At 36.3% G+C, this 20,211-nt stretch overlaps 1 protein-coding gene across 1 annotated transcript in view; it reads left to right on the top strand.

Moving 5' to 3' along the window:
• The window catches only part of HCN1 (hyperpolarization activated cyclic nucleotide gated potassium channel 1), a 393,365-nt gene that overhangs the window by 29,425 nt on the left and 343,729 nt on the right, over positions 1-20,211 (top strand). The window contains exon 2 of the mRNA XM_058719343.1: positions 19,402-19,825. Coding sequence (XP_058575326.1) covers positions 19,402-19,825 — 424 coding nt within the window. The remainder of the gene's footprint in view (positions 1-19,401; positions 19,826-20,211) is intronic.

Raw genomic sequence — 20,211 nt, 5'->3', positions numbered from 1 at the left:
TGGTTCTTAAACTAGGATCAGTGCTTATGACCCTCTTGTTGGGAGAAGAACTAAGCCATGCCCGTAAAGATGAATGTAATCTTTATACACATTTTATGTGAAAACAATATAAAGCTTTGGGAAAGTTAAGATAATAAAAAGGCACATTTTCAACATTTGGCTTGATACAATAGCTATTGAAGTGTCTGTGGTATCGCATATGACAGATTATATTTCAGGTCAAATATTATCATCAATAATTTTTAATAATTCAATTTTAAGTTCAGCCTTCTGCAGTTTGAGCTCAAGTTTTGGCGGTGTGCAGAGAACAATAACATCATGAATAGCCCAAACTACCTTTATTTATCTTGATACAGTTTACATTCTAGTTGAATCATATGATTTTTCCGAGGCTAGCATGCCAGTTCATTCATTTGATCATTCACTAATACGACAGATATATTTGGAGCACCTGTTATTTGGCAGGAATAAGTCATATGCTGAAGCTACAGTCCCTTTATCTACTCCCTTTGGGACTTTCCTAATCCATTCTTTTTCCATCTGAAATGCGCTCTCTGGCCCCACATCATCTTCATCTATCAAAATCCCCAGATCAGCTAGCTAAGTGTCACTTTTCTGCAGTTTCCTCCAGTTCCCTGAACTAAGTTCCCTAAACTCACTTCTCAGTTTCCTTCTCTCCTGGATTTCCAGAGTGTTTTGTTTATGTTCTATTAATTATCACCTGAATTGATCGTGTTGTAACTTGCATTGTAGTCATGTTCATACATCTTACACTTGTCATGCATGATGTCTTGCACAGTGTAAAAGATCAAAAATTTTTTTGAAATAAAATAAAATTTTATTGGATTGAGGTGAGAAATATGTACTACCAATACTATGTTTATGTGAATTATTCAAACATAGCATTTCATACTGATCAGTATAAATACATGAAAACTTGTCCTCTCTTGGCTTAGGTTATTGAAATCTAGCTTAATGACAGATAATGCAAATATGTGTTTATTCCTAAAACTGAATCTTAATAAGTATTCAATTTTTATTTTAGAAAAACTTCACTATCACAATAATGCACATAAATGACAGAAAAATATATTAATGATTAAGATTTATAAAGAGAAATATAAACTAAATGGATTAGTCACTCCATTATTCTTGGAAAGATATTTGCACTCTCCCTATGCCAAGTCCCCATTTCCTTCTCTCAGAGATTTCCATCCAGCCTCATTTCCTGTTTGTATTCTTATTGCCCAAGAGTGGACTGGCTCATGACCATCACTTTGACTCTTTCCTCCTTTCTGTCTGTAATTGCCCCCTTGGAGGGCTCATATTCTCCCATGAGTAGATTCAGTTTTCAAATCTATGCAAAGACTCTTAAAGTTGTTTCCCCAGTCCTGGCATCCGTTCTGAATTCTAAAACAGTATAGTTCTAACTGTCTTCCATCATGCAAATATGAAACGGGCTAAACACATTATGTCCAAAATGGAATTTATAATTTTCCCCACCTCTACTGCAAAGTTTCCTTGCTATCATTGTCTAGTGTCTCTGGTGTAAGACACAGGAGTTTCGTTTGACTCTCTTAGCTTCCTTCTCCTCGAATCCAGGCAGTCCCACATCTTATATTTTCCTCACAAGGATTTTTTACTCCCTTCTTTTCTGCCTTCCCTAAGTTAGTTTTCATGTTAAATTTCTTAAAAATGGCCTCAGGACTCTCATATTCTTGCTATGACACACACATATATCCTACAAAGTAAAACTCTGATTTGAGAAGATTGTTGGAGACTGTCCAGGTTCAGTTTCTACAAGGAAGAAGGTAGATATCCAGAGAGACACAAATTTTTAATTATAAGGTCTAGGTACTACTAAATACCTGAAGTTCAGCACTTGTGTATCCAAGCTAGTCTTCTTTCTGCCTTGTCACACTGCTTATTCTTCAGTGGATTTTTTTTTTCTAACACCAGGAATTATTTGGGTCAATATGAACACAAATATGACACAAATATTTCAAGGTAATGGCAGAGTATTATTTTTCTATAAAACTGTTATTTTTATTTTACTTTAATTTTTTTAAAGAATTTAAGTTTATTTACTTATTTTTAGAGGTGGGGGAGGGGCAGAGAGCGATGGAGACAGATGATCCCAAGCAGGTCCTGGGCTTTCAGTGCAGGGCCCGATGCGGGGCTCGAACTCATGAACCGTGAGATCATGACCTGAGCTGAAGTCAGTTGCTTAACTAATTGAGCCACCCACGTGCCCCTATAAATTTGTTTTAAAGTAAAGAGCAACTAAGTTGGAAAACAATAGGGCAAAAAGACAACATTATGCTTATTAAATAAGATTCCTGCTACTCAAAAGAATGCGTGGTTGCCTGATAATATACATAAATCTTGGAATTAAATAAGTGGATATTGCCTGTCCAAATTATGGATCTGTTATCTAGGATGCATGTTCATTAGTACATATTCAGAGGGGAAGCAGGGATAAATACGTAATTTTGCAATTGTGACAGTTTACTTTGATAATTAGTGCTAATTATTTTCATTTATTTTTATTTATTTTAAGTAGGCTCCATGCCCAGTGTGGAGCCCATTGTGGGGCTTGATCCAATGACCCTGAGATCAGGAGTTGGATGCTTAACTGACTAAGCTACTGGGCACCTCAGTACTAATTATTTTCTATTAAGTCACTCTGATGAATATAAGGAAACTTGTGCTATGGCTATGGCATAAAAATAATTGATTTTTTGTGTAAAAATATGAATAAATACAAATAAAAAGAAATATGATGCATAGTGTTAGATTGGGCAGAACCCTGGATCAGTTACCAGAAAACCTGGTTTCAAGTCTCAGATGCCAATACTTAGCCAAGTGGTTTTGGCTAAGTCACATACCATTTAGTTTCAGCTTTCTCTTCTGTAAACATAGAACTAATAAAACGTTCTTGTACATCTCACAAAACTGTTGACTAAATACAACAAAAATGATTACTGTGAAAATACTTTATGAATACTAAGTTGTTTTATAGCAATTGGGAAATAAATAGCTGTTGTCTGACAAACTCCTGCAATGTCATAGTAGTTAACAACCAAGTTGAAAGGTAGCAAAATAGAGCTATCATACTGATTCATCCTACCAATATGAGTTCCTAGAGTTTCATCAGTTCAGAATGTCTTAGAAATGTTTGTGTTGATAACTTGCAGAACATTTTATATTGATCCTAGGCATGATTTTCTCTTAATACGTGTTTTACAATTTAATGTGATGTGAATTTATTAACAGTATCAATCTTTGTTAATATTTTTCCAGAGCCTACAGTATGCTTGACGCTGTACTAATATTTAAAATATCTCAACTCATTGTTACTTTTCTTGATTTTTTTTTTGAAAACTCAGTAGTTTTCGATGTAAAGGGGTTTGTCATTCTAAAATAATACCTTTATTTCTTTTAAAATCTGACATACGGATTTTACTCAGAGGAGGAGTAATATAAGACAAGTAGGCATGAAACAAATAGTTTTCCCCGTATTAAAAAAATCTAGTATAGCTGACACACAATGTTACATTAATTTCAGGTGTACAGCTTAGTGACTCAATGTCTCTATACATTATGCTGTGCTCACCACACAGCAGAATACCCCGATGGTGTAGCTACCATCTGTCCCCATACAACACGGTTCCAGTATCAGTGACTGCAATCCCTATGCTGTCCCTTTTGTTCCTATGACTTATTCATTCCATAATTGGAACCCTGTATCTCTCACTCCCCTACACCCATTTGCCCATCTCCCTACCCCCACCCCCTTCCCTGGAAACCATCAGTTCTGTTTTGATAGGTCTGATTCTGCTTTCTGTTTGCGTGTTTTTTTCTTTTTCTTTCTTTCTTTTTTTCTTTTTATTTTTTAGATTCCACATGAGTGAAATCATATGATATTTGTCTTTCTCAGTTTAACTTATTTCACTTAGCATAATCCATCCGTGCTGTCACAGATGGCAAGATCTCGTATTTTTTTATGCTGCATAATATTCCACTATATATTATATTACATACATTCTCCATCTTACATATATACATATACCACATATACGTACCACGTGTACAACCTATGTATACATATACGTACACATACACACATGTACATAGACACACATTATATCTTCTTTATTCACCTCTCAGTGGACACTCAGGTTGCTTCCATACTTTGGCCATTGTTACTAATACTGCAATAAACCCTTCGATGTGTAGCAAACAGTGTGAGAATGGTAGCTTCTATGCAACAGACTAGCGTAGGCTTCTGGGAAGATCGTAAGACAGATCTCAAACCAACCACTTGGTAACCTCAGGCCTCCGAGATGTTTGAAACATATCCTTTGAAGCATTCTTATCATTCCCCTCTGTGGCTCGTTTCATGAAAGCCATTGGGGTTTATAAGACCAGCCAATATAGGCTCCATGGCTCTTCCTTCGCTATACTGGTTAAACTAAGTCCTTATTTACTTAAAGAATGTGTGGAATCTATTCACATTGTTTCACAGTTTTAATTGTATTTTATGAATTCAGTTTTTTAAGTCTTTTCTCAGAAGTTAGTCTTTCTATTTCTTCCGTCACCTTTCCTCCCCATTCTTTTCTGGATTCTTTTCATCTTTCATTCTTTTCATCTTCCAGCTTGTCCACATTTTCATGATATTGAGGTCCCCAAAACAGACTGAGATTTTCAAGAGATAGATACTTACATGCTGAAATTATAATACAGTTCCTTTATTTTTTCTAAAGTTTTATTTATTTATTTTGAAACCAAGAGAGAGAGCATGAATGAGGGAGAAGCAGAAAGAGAGAGAGAGAATTCCAAGCAGCACAGTGCCTAACATGGGGCTTGATCTCATGAACCATGAGATCACGATCTGAGCCAAAATCAAGAGCTGGAAGCCTAACTGACTGGGCCATGCAGGTGTCCCACAATTCCTTTATTTCTTAATGCCTTGAATTATTCATGCAGGGGCGCCTGGGTGGCTCAGTTGGTTAAGCGTCCGACTTCAGCTCAGGTCACGATCTCACGGTCCGTGAGTTCGAGCCCCGCATCGGGCTCTGGGCTGATGGCTCAGAGCCTGGAGCCTGCTTCCGATTCTGTGTCTCCCTCTCTCTCTGCCCCTCCCCCGTTCACGCTCTGTCTCTCTCTGTCTCAAAAATAAATAAAACATTAAAAAAAAAAAAGAATTATTCATGCATTCATTTATTCAGTAGATATTTAGATGATTCACTGTGGTTACAGGCACTGTGTTAGACAATGGGGATATAATGAGAAATAGAAATACGTGTGATTTCTGAGTACAGTATATCTACAGTAGTTGGAGAAATATACCTTAGAAAAATTGTCCACATGCATATAAAAATACAAAGCAGGTGTGTGTGTGTGTGTGTGTGTGTGCGCGTGCGTGTGTGTATGAGGGAAAAGACAAGGTACTTAGAGACTGTGTGACTGGGGCACTTGGCCAAGTGTAGAGTTTATTTCTTCATTCAGTTTAGGAATACTTCTCCTGATCTTAGCATGTGCACTGCACTGTAACAGGTTTTGTTTGGTTTTGTTTTCTTTTGTTTTGCTTTTAAATGCAATCCATCACTAAGGCATAGTCATTGCTTTCCATAAAATACCAAGAGATGGCTTGTGAGAGCTTGTGCCTGCCCAAATATTTTTTGCAATCTTACGTGAAGTATGACTAAGTATCTTTAGGATAGGTTGTTATTTATTTATTTATTTATTTATTTATTTATTTATTTATATTTGGACAACAATTACAACTCTAAGCAAAGGCAGTATGTTGGCTAAGGAAATAGTTTTACTCAAATCCTAAATCCCTTTTCCACATCACCCACCTAAAAAGATACTTTGGAAATGCCACAGCTTGACCCTGGATTAGGCTTTATACATTCTAAGGTTTGTGTGTCACAGAGGTTCAGAGGAAAAAGAGGAATGACTGTGGCTCAGAGACTTCAGGATTATGCTAAGATGGGTTGTTTTGCTGGAGGACGCAGAAGCTAAGGAAGAGGCGAAAGGGATGAAGTGTATTCCAAACTCTTGCAGGGAGCAGTTGTGCAGAAGAAATTAAGAAAAGGAGGTGCAAAGGACAAGTAATTAGATTAGCCTGTCTAAAGCTCCGTGAGCAGGATGAGAATTAGTGAGAGAAAAGGTCAGAAATATTGGGTGGGAATATAAATTCAGATGTTTACATCGATTTTAAATTGCCAACAGTTTGGCATGATTTAATTCTCATGAACATATTCTGTAGGTTGATACTTCTCTTGTAATATTTTGTGATTCTGTAACACCCTACGGGTTTTGAAATAATGACCTTTTTGAGTTGGTAATCTCAAAAGGCAACAAAATAATTATTTCAAGTATTGTTCTCTTTGACACATATATAAGATCAGTTCTTGGGTCCTCCCCCCCCCAATTATCTCTCTGGTACCCAGAAAACCCAGAAATTTTATTTCCTCACAAGTTTTCTGTTTTTGTTATGTTTTCTTAGCTGTTGAAGAAGCTAAACACACAGCCTGTCACTTACCTGAAGGTGAAGCTGTTTTTTAAAAATGAACTGAAATGTACAAAACAGAAAAACCTCTTGTAGGATTTAATAAATTTATAATTAGCTTTAAAATTTCAGGGGTGCCTGAGGTCGTTCAATCTGTTAAACGACCAGCTCTTGATTTTGGCTAGGGTCATGACCTTGTGGTTCCTGGGACCAAGTCCTGCATAGGGCTCTGTGCTGACAGCACAGAGCCTGCTTGGTATCCTCTTTCTCTCTCTCTTTCTCTCTCTCTCTCTCTCTCTCTCTCCCTCTGCCCCTCCCCCACTCACACTTTCTCTGTGTCTCAAAATGAATAAATAAACATTAAAAAAAATTAAAATTTCCTGCAGGGCAATGGGCTACATAAAAAAGCACATATAAGACCTGCCAATTAATAGGATTCAGTTATCTATGGAGCAACATCCTATTTTGGATATATGGTCTGTTAAAGCAAATAAACAAAACAAACAAAAAAACCCACAACATTTAATAATGTCACTGAATGAAGAAGGAAGGGATGAAAGAAAAGATTCCAAACATATTTCAAGTTAAAGCTATGCAGAAACACACATATAGGGGAGCAGAAGTGATGTGGAGCGCATATTCATTTGATTCCTCTGTAGGTGACTGAAAATTGTTCCTACTGGCAGGTCTGCTTAAAATATGCCCGGATATTTGTGTGAATTACCCAGACAATTAAAGAAACTTGGTCCTCAATTCTTAAATATTCCACAGTAAATGGTACTCTGCCAACATACCCTTGATACTTGTTACAAACCTGGGAACATATGTTCCTGGTAGAAGCATGTACTTGACGAATCACCCAGCCTGCTCCTCAGATAATATGCACCTGCCAGTGGGTAAAAACCTCAATGTAATTTAACTATGAAATAACATCTTTATTATTGTTTCAGGGAAAAATCACAGGCTCAATGGAAGTAATATTTCTATTTATCTCTATAGAACCTAAAATCTAGGACATGAATAATTTTCAACTTCAAAAGTCTTTTGTTAAAAAGAAGTAGATACTGATGATTTTTTAAAGTATTTTGAGGGAAATATAGTAGTGTAAAATCTATAACTATAAGCGGAATGTAACATTCAAGTTTTTTTAATGTTTATTTATTTATTTTGAGAGAGAGAGCATGAGCTGGGAAGGGGCAGAGAGAGAGGTAGAGAGAATCTCAAGCAGGCTCTGTGCTAACAGCACATGGGCCCAAACTCACGACCTGTGAGATCATGACCTGAACCGAAATCAAGAGTTGGGAGGCTCAACCAACGGAGCCATCCAGGCACCCCTAAGAATGTAACATTTTTAATTGAGCTTTTATTTGATTACATTCTTGGCTGTGCTTGATCATGATCCTTCATTTTCACTGGGAAAACAAGGTTTTAAAATATATGAAGAGAAAATACTCGATGTAGCCTTGGATTTGTTTTATAATGGAACAGCTAAAGCATTAACTAAAACGTAAATGCACCACCAGACCTTATAGATTTCATGGCATTCAGTCCCTTTAACTCTACATTGTGTCTGTTTCTCTTGGTATTCCTAGTGGTAACCTAGAAATTAGGATTTTTTTTAATACTCAGTGAATATGTGTGGCATCGTGCACACCAATACAAGATTTTGTAGTTGTGTAAGTATCAATTACTGATTTTGAAATCCTGCCCGGTTCTTCTGTCCTTCCCCCAAGGAAGACTTGATCATTCCCCTTGGTCTGCCCATCCTAGGATTGCTCTTTTTATGTCTATCACAGAACTTGTAATATTTTAGAAAATATTGTTGTTTATCTTTCCTAGACCTTCTTTTCTTGAGGACTGGGGCTATGTCTAATTCTCTTTGGTGCTTAATGACAAGCTTAGGAAGCAGAACATATTTGTTGATAAATTAATGTTTGTGCTGTGAATAAAATGCAACCTCAGGACCTCCTCAGCAAATGCTTTCTGTAAATTTCTTTAATAGTAGTACTTTTTAAAATGGATGATCAATTGTTTTTCTCTTTTGGAAACCCAGAGTGCTTACCGTGTACTATTTATGAACATGTCTTAAACTTTGTCCTAGTCTTATTTAAGTACAAGTTTTCATTTTCCTATTAATTTGGAAGTTCTTGAGTTTGTACATAATATGTGTTTGCCTTCTCAGAGTGCTAAGAACAATATCTACTGTGCAGAGGTAGCTAGTACATATTTGTTGGAATTGTTATAATGTAACCACCTGAAGAAAATATTTGGTACTAAATTTGACTTTTGTTTTCCAAATGTTTTTTGCCTTTAGAGCATGTGAATTGATTTTGGTTTATACACTAATGAGATATCTTTGCAGGCCAGGGCAGATTTTTTTGTTTTCATTTCAGATAGGTAACTGATAAGGACGGGTGCAAGTCTGGTTGTGCTGCCCTACTATGCTACAAAGTGTGGGAAAGTTTTGTGCTTGTTTAATATTACTCTTATATTCTTGAATCATTTATTCAAGCATCAAATATGGTGGAAGGTGTATAAGGATGAAAGTTGGTCATAGGTTCAAAAGCAATTTTACTCATTTCCTGCCTACAAGAATTTAAGAACAGACCTTAGTTGGTTGGGTTTCAGTTTCCTCTTAAATTTAGATAATGCTGCCAGCTTTTTATTTTGAGTATCAAATGTGACAGTGTTTACAAAGCGCCTATTATAAAATAAATGTTGGGCGCCTGGATGGCTCAGTGGGTTAAGCATCCGACTCTTGATTTCGGTTTAGGTCATGATCTCACAGTGCATGGGTTCGAGCCCCAGGTTGGGCTGTGCACTGATGCCTGCTTGGGATTCTCTCTCCTTCTCTCTGCCCCTCCCCAACTTGTGCTCGCTCTCTCTCTCTCAAAATAGATAAACTTAAAAAAAGTAAAAAGAAATAAATCTTACCTATACTTTATCGCCCTTATGTTGCTTTCTTTTTAAGTATTCAGTGAGGTGAATTATATGCAGAAATCAGGATCTTGAACACATTCAAAAACTTCCATAAGATGTAAGCATTTTTCAGACTTGAGGACACAATAATGTACTTTGATACTGATTTTGAACCTTCCATCACACCTTCAAGCTGCAGCAGTAATACAAAGGATCTGTGTGGCTTTGGCGGCTTAGGAATGAACAAAGAGGATAAGGGTTTTTTGAGATTTGCAGGTAACAAACACAGGGGAAGTGACCTAAATTATCAGTGACGAGAAAGATAAACCGGACAATTCAAGAACAAGCAGTGTGGTGGGAAGATTGTGGCAAGAACGAGGGAAGAATTATTCTGAAATTAAAACCTCCAACTTGAATAAACCTTTAAACTAGCTATGTATTCAGACGGGGAAGAAGTCAGTCATCTTCCTTCTCTGCAAAATTTCACAGTGATTGGACCAAAGTATATCAGCAAATATAAAGCCCTTAGCAACTAATGGTCATTTAATTGAGCTTTAAAATAAAGGTGTCCTCAATGTCTGTGTCATGGGACTATCTAGAGGTAAGGTTAGTTAATATGGAGTTTCCTTTAGTCCATCCTTGGAAATAGTTAAAAAAAATGGATGTCGACTTAATGAATTTTACACTAGAGTGAATGGTGCTAGCACGCATTTTGTTTGACATGACCACTCAATATTTTTGCTTTCCTTAAAGGAATGAAATGCTGAGAGTCACAGTGGAGAATACAATTTTAAAAAATCACTTACGGTAAATTAAATAAGGCTAAGAAACTAAGGAGTAGTTTTAGATTAGACTGTTTTTAAAGAACTCTAAAATTAAGCACTAGGAGCTATTTTATATATTTTGTACTCATCTTTTATAAGTTAATGATTTTGATGTTTATGGAAAATCTATATGTCATCATAAAGATAGAAAACTGCAGCATAAAACTACTTAATCTTTAAGGAGTTCTTTTCCATTCTGTACCTTTTGATTAAAGCCATGTAGACTTGCAGATATATATTTCATGCATGACAATTGGGAGTAAACAGGTGTTTTGATTCAGTGGAATGAAAATTGTGGCCTTCCTTTAAAGTAAATTTGAATGCCATAATGAAAATACCCTTGAATGATATCTTTCTTTCCGTTGTCTAAAACAAGAAAATTAGAAAAGTTGGAAAATATGCGTCATAATTCTACCACTCAAGGATAAAATTAAAAAAAAAAAGTTTATACCTGTTTAATTTCCAAACCATTTAAAGGAACGAATGATCATGTATTTTAATTAAAATCTTATAATGGTGGAACAACCCCTTCTTAACATAAATGTGATTAATTTGGGTTTGATCATTGGGAAGTTGGAAGTATATCTACTGTTTGCTAGGCAATTTAAGTGTAAAGAAGATTGGCCTATAGTTGGCTAGGAATAAGTTCAAGAGCGGTATTTTCAGACATCGCTTATTAAATGGTCTTTGCCAAATTATTATTGGTACCATATTTTGGTAAGATATTCACTGTTCATTTGTAGGAGCTCTCAAATGCTGGAAATCACATAGAAAAATTGCGATAGGAGTTAGAGGCAGGGAGGAGGTGAACCCCACCTGGGCTGGGATTGGATAAAAGAGAGTAGTGGCATTAAATTTAGGTTGACCATTGCAGTAATAAGACTAAATGTGGAGGTTGAATTTGGATTTTAGGAAGAGGAAATCCCAGACATTTGTTAGGCAGTGGCAAAAACAAAGAATCTGGAAAATAGTCTTTTTAAATTTAGCTAAGGAACATGTATGTACAAAAAAAGATAAGTTTCAAGATATAGATTTGGGATACACTAGAAGATTCTGGATGATTACATTTCATTTTGCATGCAATAGGGAAGTCTGGATATAAATAGAAAGTAATTTACTAGGGCAGGTAGAAACGGGAAAATTAGTAAGCAGAATAATGATATAATAACTTCATATAAAATGTTGGCAATGGAACAAAGAGAAAAGCTGCATATGAAAACTATTGTATTAGAAGGATGTAAGACTGGGCAAATGATCAAATGCCAGAGCTGGCTGACAGAGGAGTCAGGGATAATTTTTAAGTTTTATGCCTCGTGGGTGACCGAAAGGAAGAAGAGAGGAGGGTGGGGGATGGAAGAAGAAGGAGGAGAAGAAGCATTAGCAGAAGGAGCAGCAGCAGTGGTAGCTATGCTATAATAAACAGAAATAAAAATATCAGGGGAATTATTTTGGGGCCAGAAGGTTAATTGGTGTAGATTTCACCCTGTTGAGACGGCTGTTCCATTGGGACTAACTATCATGAATATAGTTAGAAATCCATAACTCCATCTCAGAAGTTAAGGCCAGTGATGGATTTGAGAACCACTTATTTAACATATTAGTTACGTTGACATATTATGTTCACGTATTAGCATTTGGGGGTTGATGTGACCAAAGGAGGGAGTAAATGGAGGGCTGAAAAGCTGGGTGAGATGATCACATAGACTGCCTACTTTAATAGAGGAAGAAGAGGAGTCAGATAAAGGTTGAGGAAAATAAACTTCTGCTAATTTATAAATACAAGTGAGAAACTACGAAAATGCAGAATCTTAGAAACTAAAGGTTTGAGAGAGTTTCAGGTAGGAGGAGTAAACAACACTGTAAAATGCAAGAGTAAATGTACCAATACAAGGCCATTAATGTTGGCAGTTAGAAGATTAACACACAATGAAAAAACCCAGTTGCAGAAGGGAGAGGTAGAAAACCTGTTTACTTTTTCTGGATTGGTACAGATCTTACTACTTTGGTAGGGATTAAATTTCCATTCCATTAGCTCATTTTAATAAATAAGATTAGCTAAAACATATTGCACCTTCTACCCATCTCATATTCTCATTGGGTAAATTGCTATGTTTACTTGAAAACATCTAAATGTCTTCAAATATGGTTTAACTTAGTTTTGTCCATATGTTAGGTTAATTTTTTCCACAGTTAGGATCTTAGGAATGTTTTACTGTGTTAAGAAAGCTAGTGTATTTTTGCTTCAAATAGCCTGTATTTGAATTGTCTGTGTTTTCTGTGTTTTTCTGTGTATCTTCACTCCACACTGCCCATAGGCAATAATGTGGCCTTGCAGGATATCAACGCATTAGAGCAAATAACAGACTTGATTAAGAAAACTTCTTTTTTTTTTATATTTTATTTTTATTTGAGAGACAGAGAGAGAGAGGGGGGGAGAGAGAGGGAGAGAGAGGGAGAGAACACACAAACAAGCAGGGGAGAAGGGCAGAGGGAAAGAGAGAATCTTAAGCAGGGCCCATGCTCAGCACAGCGCCCAATGCGGGGCTCAATCCCATGACCCAGGGATCATGACCAGAGCCAAAATCAAGAGTTGGATGCTCAACTGACTGAGCCACCCAGGTGCCCCAGAAAGACTCCTTTGCAAAGCTTAGGAAAGGCACATGTCCTATAAAGTATCAAGCCCAATATGAGTATTCTGTAAGTAGTGAGATTTGTAAGGTGATGAAGGATGTCTGAGAACCCCTCAGATCAAAGTTCAGGTATTGGTTGCTGAGATTTGGCAGGGTGAATTGCCACTGATAGTACTATAAGAAGACAGTATTTATGATAAGGCACTTCATTTTTCAACAGATATGTGTCCAAGAATGGGTGAAGGGGAGTGGGAATTACAAGCTTCCAGTTATGAAATGAGTAAGTCACCGGGATAAAAGGTACAGTGTAGGGAGTGTAGTCAATAGTATTGTAACAGCATGTTATGAGGCCAGATGGTAGCTGGGCTTGTGGTGAACACCGCATAACAGCAGATAGACTTGTTGAATCACTGTGTTGTATACCTAAAACTCATGTAACATTTTGTGTCAACTGTACCTCAGTTAAAAAAAAAAAAAAAAGATACGTATCTAATCATCAGGCTATTGGACTTTAGAAAATTGAATCAGTTTTAGGGGTGCCTGGGTGGCGCAGTCGGTTAAGCGTCCGACTTCAGCCAGGTCACGATCTCGCGGTCTGTGAGTTCGAGCCCCGCGTCAGGCTCTGGGCTGATGGCTCGGAGCCTGGAGCCTGTTTCCGATTCTGTGTCTCCCTCTGTCTCTGCCCCTCCCCCGTTCATGCTCTGTCTCTCTCTGTCCCAAAAATAAATAAAAAACGTTGAAAAAAAAAAAATTAAAAAAAAAAAAAAAGAAAATTGAATCAGTTTTAAATAAAATTTGAAAAATAATTGCAAGGACTATATGTTTAATAAGATCCAGCTGGATATTCATTCATTTATTTAGATTGATAAATAATTTGGTTTAGAAACATGGCCAAGTTATGGTTCATATCTAAAAATGTAATTTTTAGGAATGAGTCTTAAGTGAGAAATAGGACAGGTTTGTTACATAATTTGACTTCAACCGTAGGTGAAAGAGGAGCCACATATAAATCTGTTATCAAGGATTTAACCAGAAGTTCTTTCCTCCATTCCACTTAGTTACAAATATTTTATTCCAATGGGGGTGGGGGTGGGGAGAGAGTCTTTCATTCAATAGTTAGAGAGACAAATTTAAAGATAAGCACCTCGAGTAATGAAATACGGTAGTTTTAAAATTTTCGTTAAGGCCTTAAGTTAGAAATATTCGGCATCAGATTATTTCAACTACTACAGGTATTATAAAGGGGAAGGGAAGCCTGAAGGATGATGAGAAACTTTTGTTAGGGAAGTAGGGTTGTCTTTATTTACCACAAGCTTTAGAGGGATACAAGTGGGTAGAAAGAAAGAAGCATCACTGAATTTTGAATTCTTTAAAGTTTAATATCACAGACCAATCCTTATAATGCTGCTTTTTCTCCTCTAAAAATTCATGGGGAAAATGGATTCTTAACCCAAAAAATAATTTCTCAGTGATAATTAAACTTACAGCTATTAGTGATACATTAATTATGATTGAAATACTATTTTATTTTGTCTATTTTGTCTACTTTCAGTACAAGGTAAAAATGGTTACCTAGGTAATCTACTGTCACGGTCAAGACTTGTTTTCCAGTGAGTTCCCTCTCTGCTGGTTTTTCAGACAAACTTTCTATATAACAGGTTCTGTACTCTACACTATGCATACATCAATGCTTACAGTCTTCCTGCAGAGAAACTCAAGAGTAGTAGAAGAAGTTCAAGGCAGTTAAATACCCTGCCCAAACCTATGGAACTAGTAGAAGTAGGATTTGAACCCTACTCTGCCTTCAAAGTCCAACTAAGAGCCTTTATAAATGTTGTCTGTATAACGCAGGGTGAATGGAAGCAATACACCAAATACAATACACCAAACCAAGAATCAAATCCAAAACTTCTTTGTTTTCAGGCTTTCTAGCCTCATAATATATTACTAATCTCTGTTTCCTTTTTAATTTGCCTTAATGTCTTCTATGTTATAAAAATCCTCAATTAGTAAAACTCCAGATTTATAGAAATAATAAGTCAAGAAATTGTTTGCTACATTAATTACTTTTTGTCTTATAAAAAGGATTACTTTAAATATCCCTACTGAAATGTATGTTTCCAGTCAAAATTCAATTAATTTATCTTCTTATCATTTGTTATTCTATATACTGTCTACATTCACTGCAGAGGTTAAACAGAAGATAAAATACAGTTTTGAATTTCAGAGGACTTGTATCCATGAGCACTGTATAGAATTGTTGAATCACTATATGGTACATCTGAAACAAATTGTATGTTAACTATCCTGGAATTAAATTGAAAACTTAATAAAATTAGGGGCGCCTGGGTGGCTCAGTCGGTTAAGCGTCCAACTTCGGCTCAGGTCATGATCTCGCGGTCCGTGAGTTCGAGCCCCGCGTCAGGCTCTGTGCTGACAGCTCAGAGCCTGGAGCCTGTTTCAGATTCTGTGTCTCCCTCTCTCTCTGACCCTCCCCCGTTCATGCTGTCTCTCCCTGTCTCAAAAATAAATAAACGTTAAAAAAAAAAAAAAAAAAAAAAAGAAAACTTAATAAAATTAGAAAAAAAAAGAACTTGAACCCAGTAGTGATGGAGGAAATAAAACCAAATAATTAGTAACAAAAGCAAAACTAATATAAGCATACTGAAAATATATGTTGCTCTGGGGGTTAAAAAAAAAACAACTAAGAAATTCCGTGTCAGAACAAGGCATGAAGGGTATGTAGAGTGCTAATGGGAAAAGGAATTAATAGAATGGAAGAAACTATCTATTGTACATGTACCTAGGTGAGCATGATGCCAAGGGAAGTGCATGTACTCTCTTGCTTAAGACATGAGGTTCTTGCCATAAAGTGTGAAAGAAAAGGCTGGGAGGGAAAGAAGATGCCTTGAAAACCATGCTGAGTTATTTTTACTTAAGAGAGTCGTTGATTTTTTTTTAATGTTTATTTATTTTTGAGAGAGAGACAGAGCACGAGCAGGGGAGGGGCAGAGAGCAAGGGAGACACAGAATCCGAAGCAGGCTCCAGGCTCTGAGCTGTCAGCACAGAGCCTGACGCAGGACTCGAACCCACGAACTGTGAGATCATGACCTGCGCTGAAGTTGGACACTTAACCAACTGAGCCACCCAGGCGTCCCAAGAGAGTCATTGATGGTTTTTGACCCGTCAAGTTATGTGTTAGATAAGTTGCTCTGGGACTGATGGGCAGAATTGACCAGATTCTGTAGACAGGAGGCTTGAGTTATTCTAAGCAAGCACTAGTTCTGCCCAAAGTAGATGACAATGGGAACAGAAAGAGGAATTGACAGGAAAGATTATTGCATACTAAGATGTATGGGACTCAGAAATTGAAAATTAAGGAAAAGACTGAGCCTGAGTATTCAAGAGATATTTCAGAGCAAAAAGTCAAGAAAAGAAACTTGTGGGCAGGTAGACAAGAGAGTCTCATGAGGTCACTTTTCAGAAGCATATTCTTTGCTTAAAAAAACAGAAGTTATATCATACTTTTAGAGTGGGTGACAACTGTATTTTCCTTGGCTAGATAAGGAATGAATCCATGTTAACTCAAGAAAGTGTTATATTATGCAAAGTCTATAACAAGATCTGTGTTTATGTCTGTAAAATAGAGTCAGTGATACTTTAAAAGGAAATTATGAGGTTTAATAGAGCTTTATATTGATAATGAGATTCCTGATGGCTTCAGACCATATTAAGTACCACTAATAAAAAGCTATGGTGTGATAAAAATTATTGCTATAACAATACTAGATGGCACTTTATCCTCTTCATTTCTCCTGTTGAGTAAGAGGGATAGAATGTGTTGTTTTTCTTTAAAAATATCTTCTGTCTTAATGAGAGAAATGCAAGAATGTCTGTAAAAGTGAGTATCTTTCAGTGAGTTTCTGGGTGCTCCCCACAAAACTGGATTTCTTTTGGTAAGGAAAGGTAAATGAATACAAAGTAGGCCACCGGCATTGTGTACCACAGTTTGTTATATGCTAGGATATATGATGTGCATGTATTATTTCATTTGATCTGTATAGAAAACCCTGTTTCTATAATAATCTTAATTTTACAGATGAGAAGATTTAAGATGAGAGCATTTAAGTAACTTGTCTCCAAATTAAACAGCTGGTGAGAATTTCTGGTTGAAGATAGTTGCAGTGGGAATTGTAAAGGGCAAATGGATGAATACAACTTATACATAGATATAAGAACCAAACAGCCTTGGTGACTGATCAAGTGTGAGATTGAACAGATTTAAGGCCAGGAGTCTTCTAGGATTCCTCCGGGGTTTCTGGCTTGCAAATAAGGTATAGAGTTGTTCCATCCCCTGGCATAGGGGACATGTGAGAAATACATATGCAAGGAGAAGATGAGCTTGAGCATGTGCCTGCTGTAAGACATGAGTGTGAGATATGCACGGGGATAGACTTAATAGGCTGCTGATTATGAGGATTAGGAGGCTTACAAGACAGGAATGGACTGGAGGTGGAGCTTTGGAGTCATCAATTATGAATTTATCATAAAGACATGGATGAGTGTGTGATATTGCTCAAAGAGCATGTGTAGAAGAGAAGATAAAAGAGCTATGCGTGACACCCAGCAGCCTTCAGGGGGAGGGCAGGGAGACAAGCTCACAGATGGGACGGATAAGAGTGTCCAGAAAAGTGAAAATCCTCAGGGTTTTCATTCTCACGGTTTCATTTTAGAGTTCAATGATGTCACTTCTTTGGGAAATAGCTATTACAATATTGCATCTCCTCTACACCTCTCCTCTGTCCTTGGTGTATTCAGTGGCACATTTTGCATTTCCATTAAAAGAGTAGGAAAAAAAAAGAGAAAATATGTCACTGAAATTGACAGTGCATGATGTATGATTGGTGTGGGTATATGTATACTTGTCTATAAATGCGAGGATAAGTTTTGACACAAGACTGATGAAATCTTCAAACCGACAAGCATTTACTGTTACATAATCCTGGGGGTAGGGACAAGGGGAGAGAAGACCTATTACAGTTCTTTCTTGTACCACTACTTTTATCCCAAGAGTCGGGATGATAGTAACTATGAAAGGTATATGCAGTTGTGTATCTTGCCAAAATGTAACCCAAGTAGTCTAAGAAGGAGAAGTAATGTAAAATAAAGGTATCTTGGTTAACAGAAATTTCTGTCATAGAAATTTACATCATTTACACAACAGAACTGCCAGAAGAGGATACCTATGACCAGGATGAAGTAACTCATATTTCTGGAGACTATTTCATGATGATAGGGTCGTGCTAGTTGATCTGCTTCTTCATGTTTATATGTATAGACTTGTAACAAATATGCAGTCTGTTCACTACAGGGTCAATAGACTTTAAATAACCCTCGTGAAAATAACATTACAATCATCTTCAATGAATTCAATTACACTGTGTTAACCTGGAATAAAGTTCCTGGTTTTCTTCCAATTTTAATATAAGGTGAGATGAGAATGTTTCAAAAAGCAGCTAGTAATCATAAACATGTTGAAAATTAAATCAGAAATTTTAAGGAAGAATTATTTAGAAAAATAGAGGGAATATATTTAAAGTATTTGTTCAATTAAACAGTGATAAAAGTGCAAGTTAAGTAGATTCTAGTTTAAAATCTAGAGTAGTCTCGGGGCACCTGGATAGTTCAGTCGGTTAAATGTCTGACTTCAGCTCAGGTCATGATCTCACGGTCTGTGAGTTTGAACCCTGTGTCGGGCTCTTTGCTGACAGCTCAGAGCCTGGAGCCTGTTTCAGATTCTGTGTCTCCCTCTCTCTTTGCCCCTCCTCCCACGCATGCTCTGTCTCTCTTACTCTCAAACATAAATAAAACATAAAATTTTTTTTTTAAAACCTAGAGTAGTCTGTTCAATTATTTTTAACCTCAGAACAAAATTGGTTTTTCTCATTTCAAACTAAAAAAGAAGGAAGCATAAATATTTGGAGTACTATGAAGCCATGGGCTAGCCTAAAATTTATGGTTGACCGAATCTGTACTCCTAAGATATAATTTATATTGCCAGTATTTTTAGTATCTTAGTGTTTGATTGATTGGTAATTTGACATATAAAGTACTTCAAAGCATCTCTAAAGAGTCTTCCCCAAAATGATTTTTTTTAAGGTAGATCTTCTTGTTTTATGCTTCTCCTTTATTTCCATGCATATTACTTGTTAAATATAGGGGAGGTTGTCTTTGTTCTTTTATCAGGTAAATGGAGGATTGAGTGTTCTTGAATTTATTTCAGTAATACTTTATATCAAATGATTTTTAGAATTCTATAAACAATGCATCGCTTTAAGAATATATTAATTAGATTTTAATTTGTAACCATTGAAGGAGTTACCATCTTTACAGAATAAACACTTCATTCTTGTACTCATTTATTTAACCATAAGTCATTAAATTTCTTTATGAGGGGGCAAAGAATGGTTATTGTCTATTAAAATCTGATTTTTTTATTTGTTGTAGGTTTTATTGGGATTTAATAATGCTTATAATGATGGTTGGAAATCTGGTCATCATACCAGTTGGAATCACATTCTTTACAGAACAAACAACAACACCATGGATTATTTTCAATGTGGCATCAGATACAGTTTTCCTTTTGGACCTGATAATGAATTTTAGGACTGGCACTGTCAATGAAGACAGTTCTGAAATCATCCTGGACCCTAAAGTGATCAAGATGAATTATTTAAAAAGCTGGTTTGTGGTTGACTTCATCTCATCAATCCCAGTGGATTATATCTTTCTCATTGTAGAAAAAGGAATGGATTCAGAAGTTTACAAGACAGCCAGGGCACTTCGCATTGTGAGGTTTACAAAAATTCTCAGTCTCTTGCGTTTGTTGCGACTTTCAAGGTTAATTAGATACATACATCAGTGGGAAGAGGTAAGACATATCTTTTACTTTTTTCAAGCCACTATATCATGAGATTGTTAACTATCACTTTTAAGATGAACACCTGCACAATGTGTAATAAGTTTTATGAGATTCGAGAAGAAAAATTCTACTTATTCTTTTTGGTGCATAAGTGATGTATTTGAATCTTCAAAAGATATGGTAAAAAAAAAAAGATATGGTCAAATACTGGATTTGAATCAACTGAAAAAAAAAGTGATTATAAAACATTTGTTTTATGCCAACTAAGTCTCTTTAAAAACAAATCCCCTCTAATCAACAAATGTTTATCCTAACCAATGCAGCCCCTTCTCTACCATGGGAAGTTTCTTTTTATTTAATATGAATACATCAAGTACTATCTTTGAACAAAGATG

Source organism: Neofelis nebulosa, chromosome 1 (genome assembly GCF_028018385.1).
Source record: "Neofelis nebulosa isolate mNeoNeb1 chromosome 1, mNeoNeb1.pri, whole genome shotgun sequence".
Taxonomy (NCBI): domain Eukaryota; kingdom Metazoa; phylum Chordata; class Mammalia; order Carnivora; family Felidae; genus Neofelis; species Neofelis nebulosa.
Note: the sequence above shows the minus strand (reverse complement) of the source record. Positions and strands in the feature narration are given on the sequence as shown.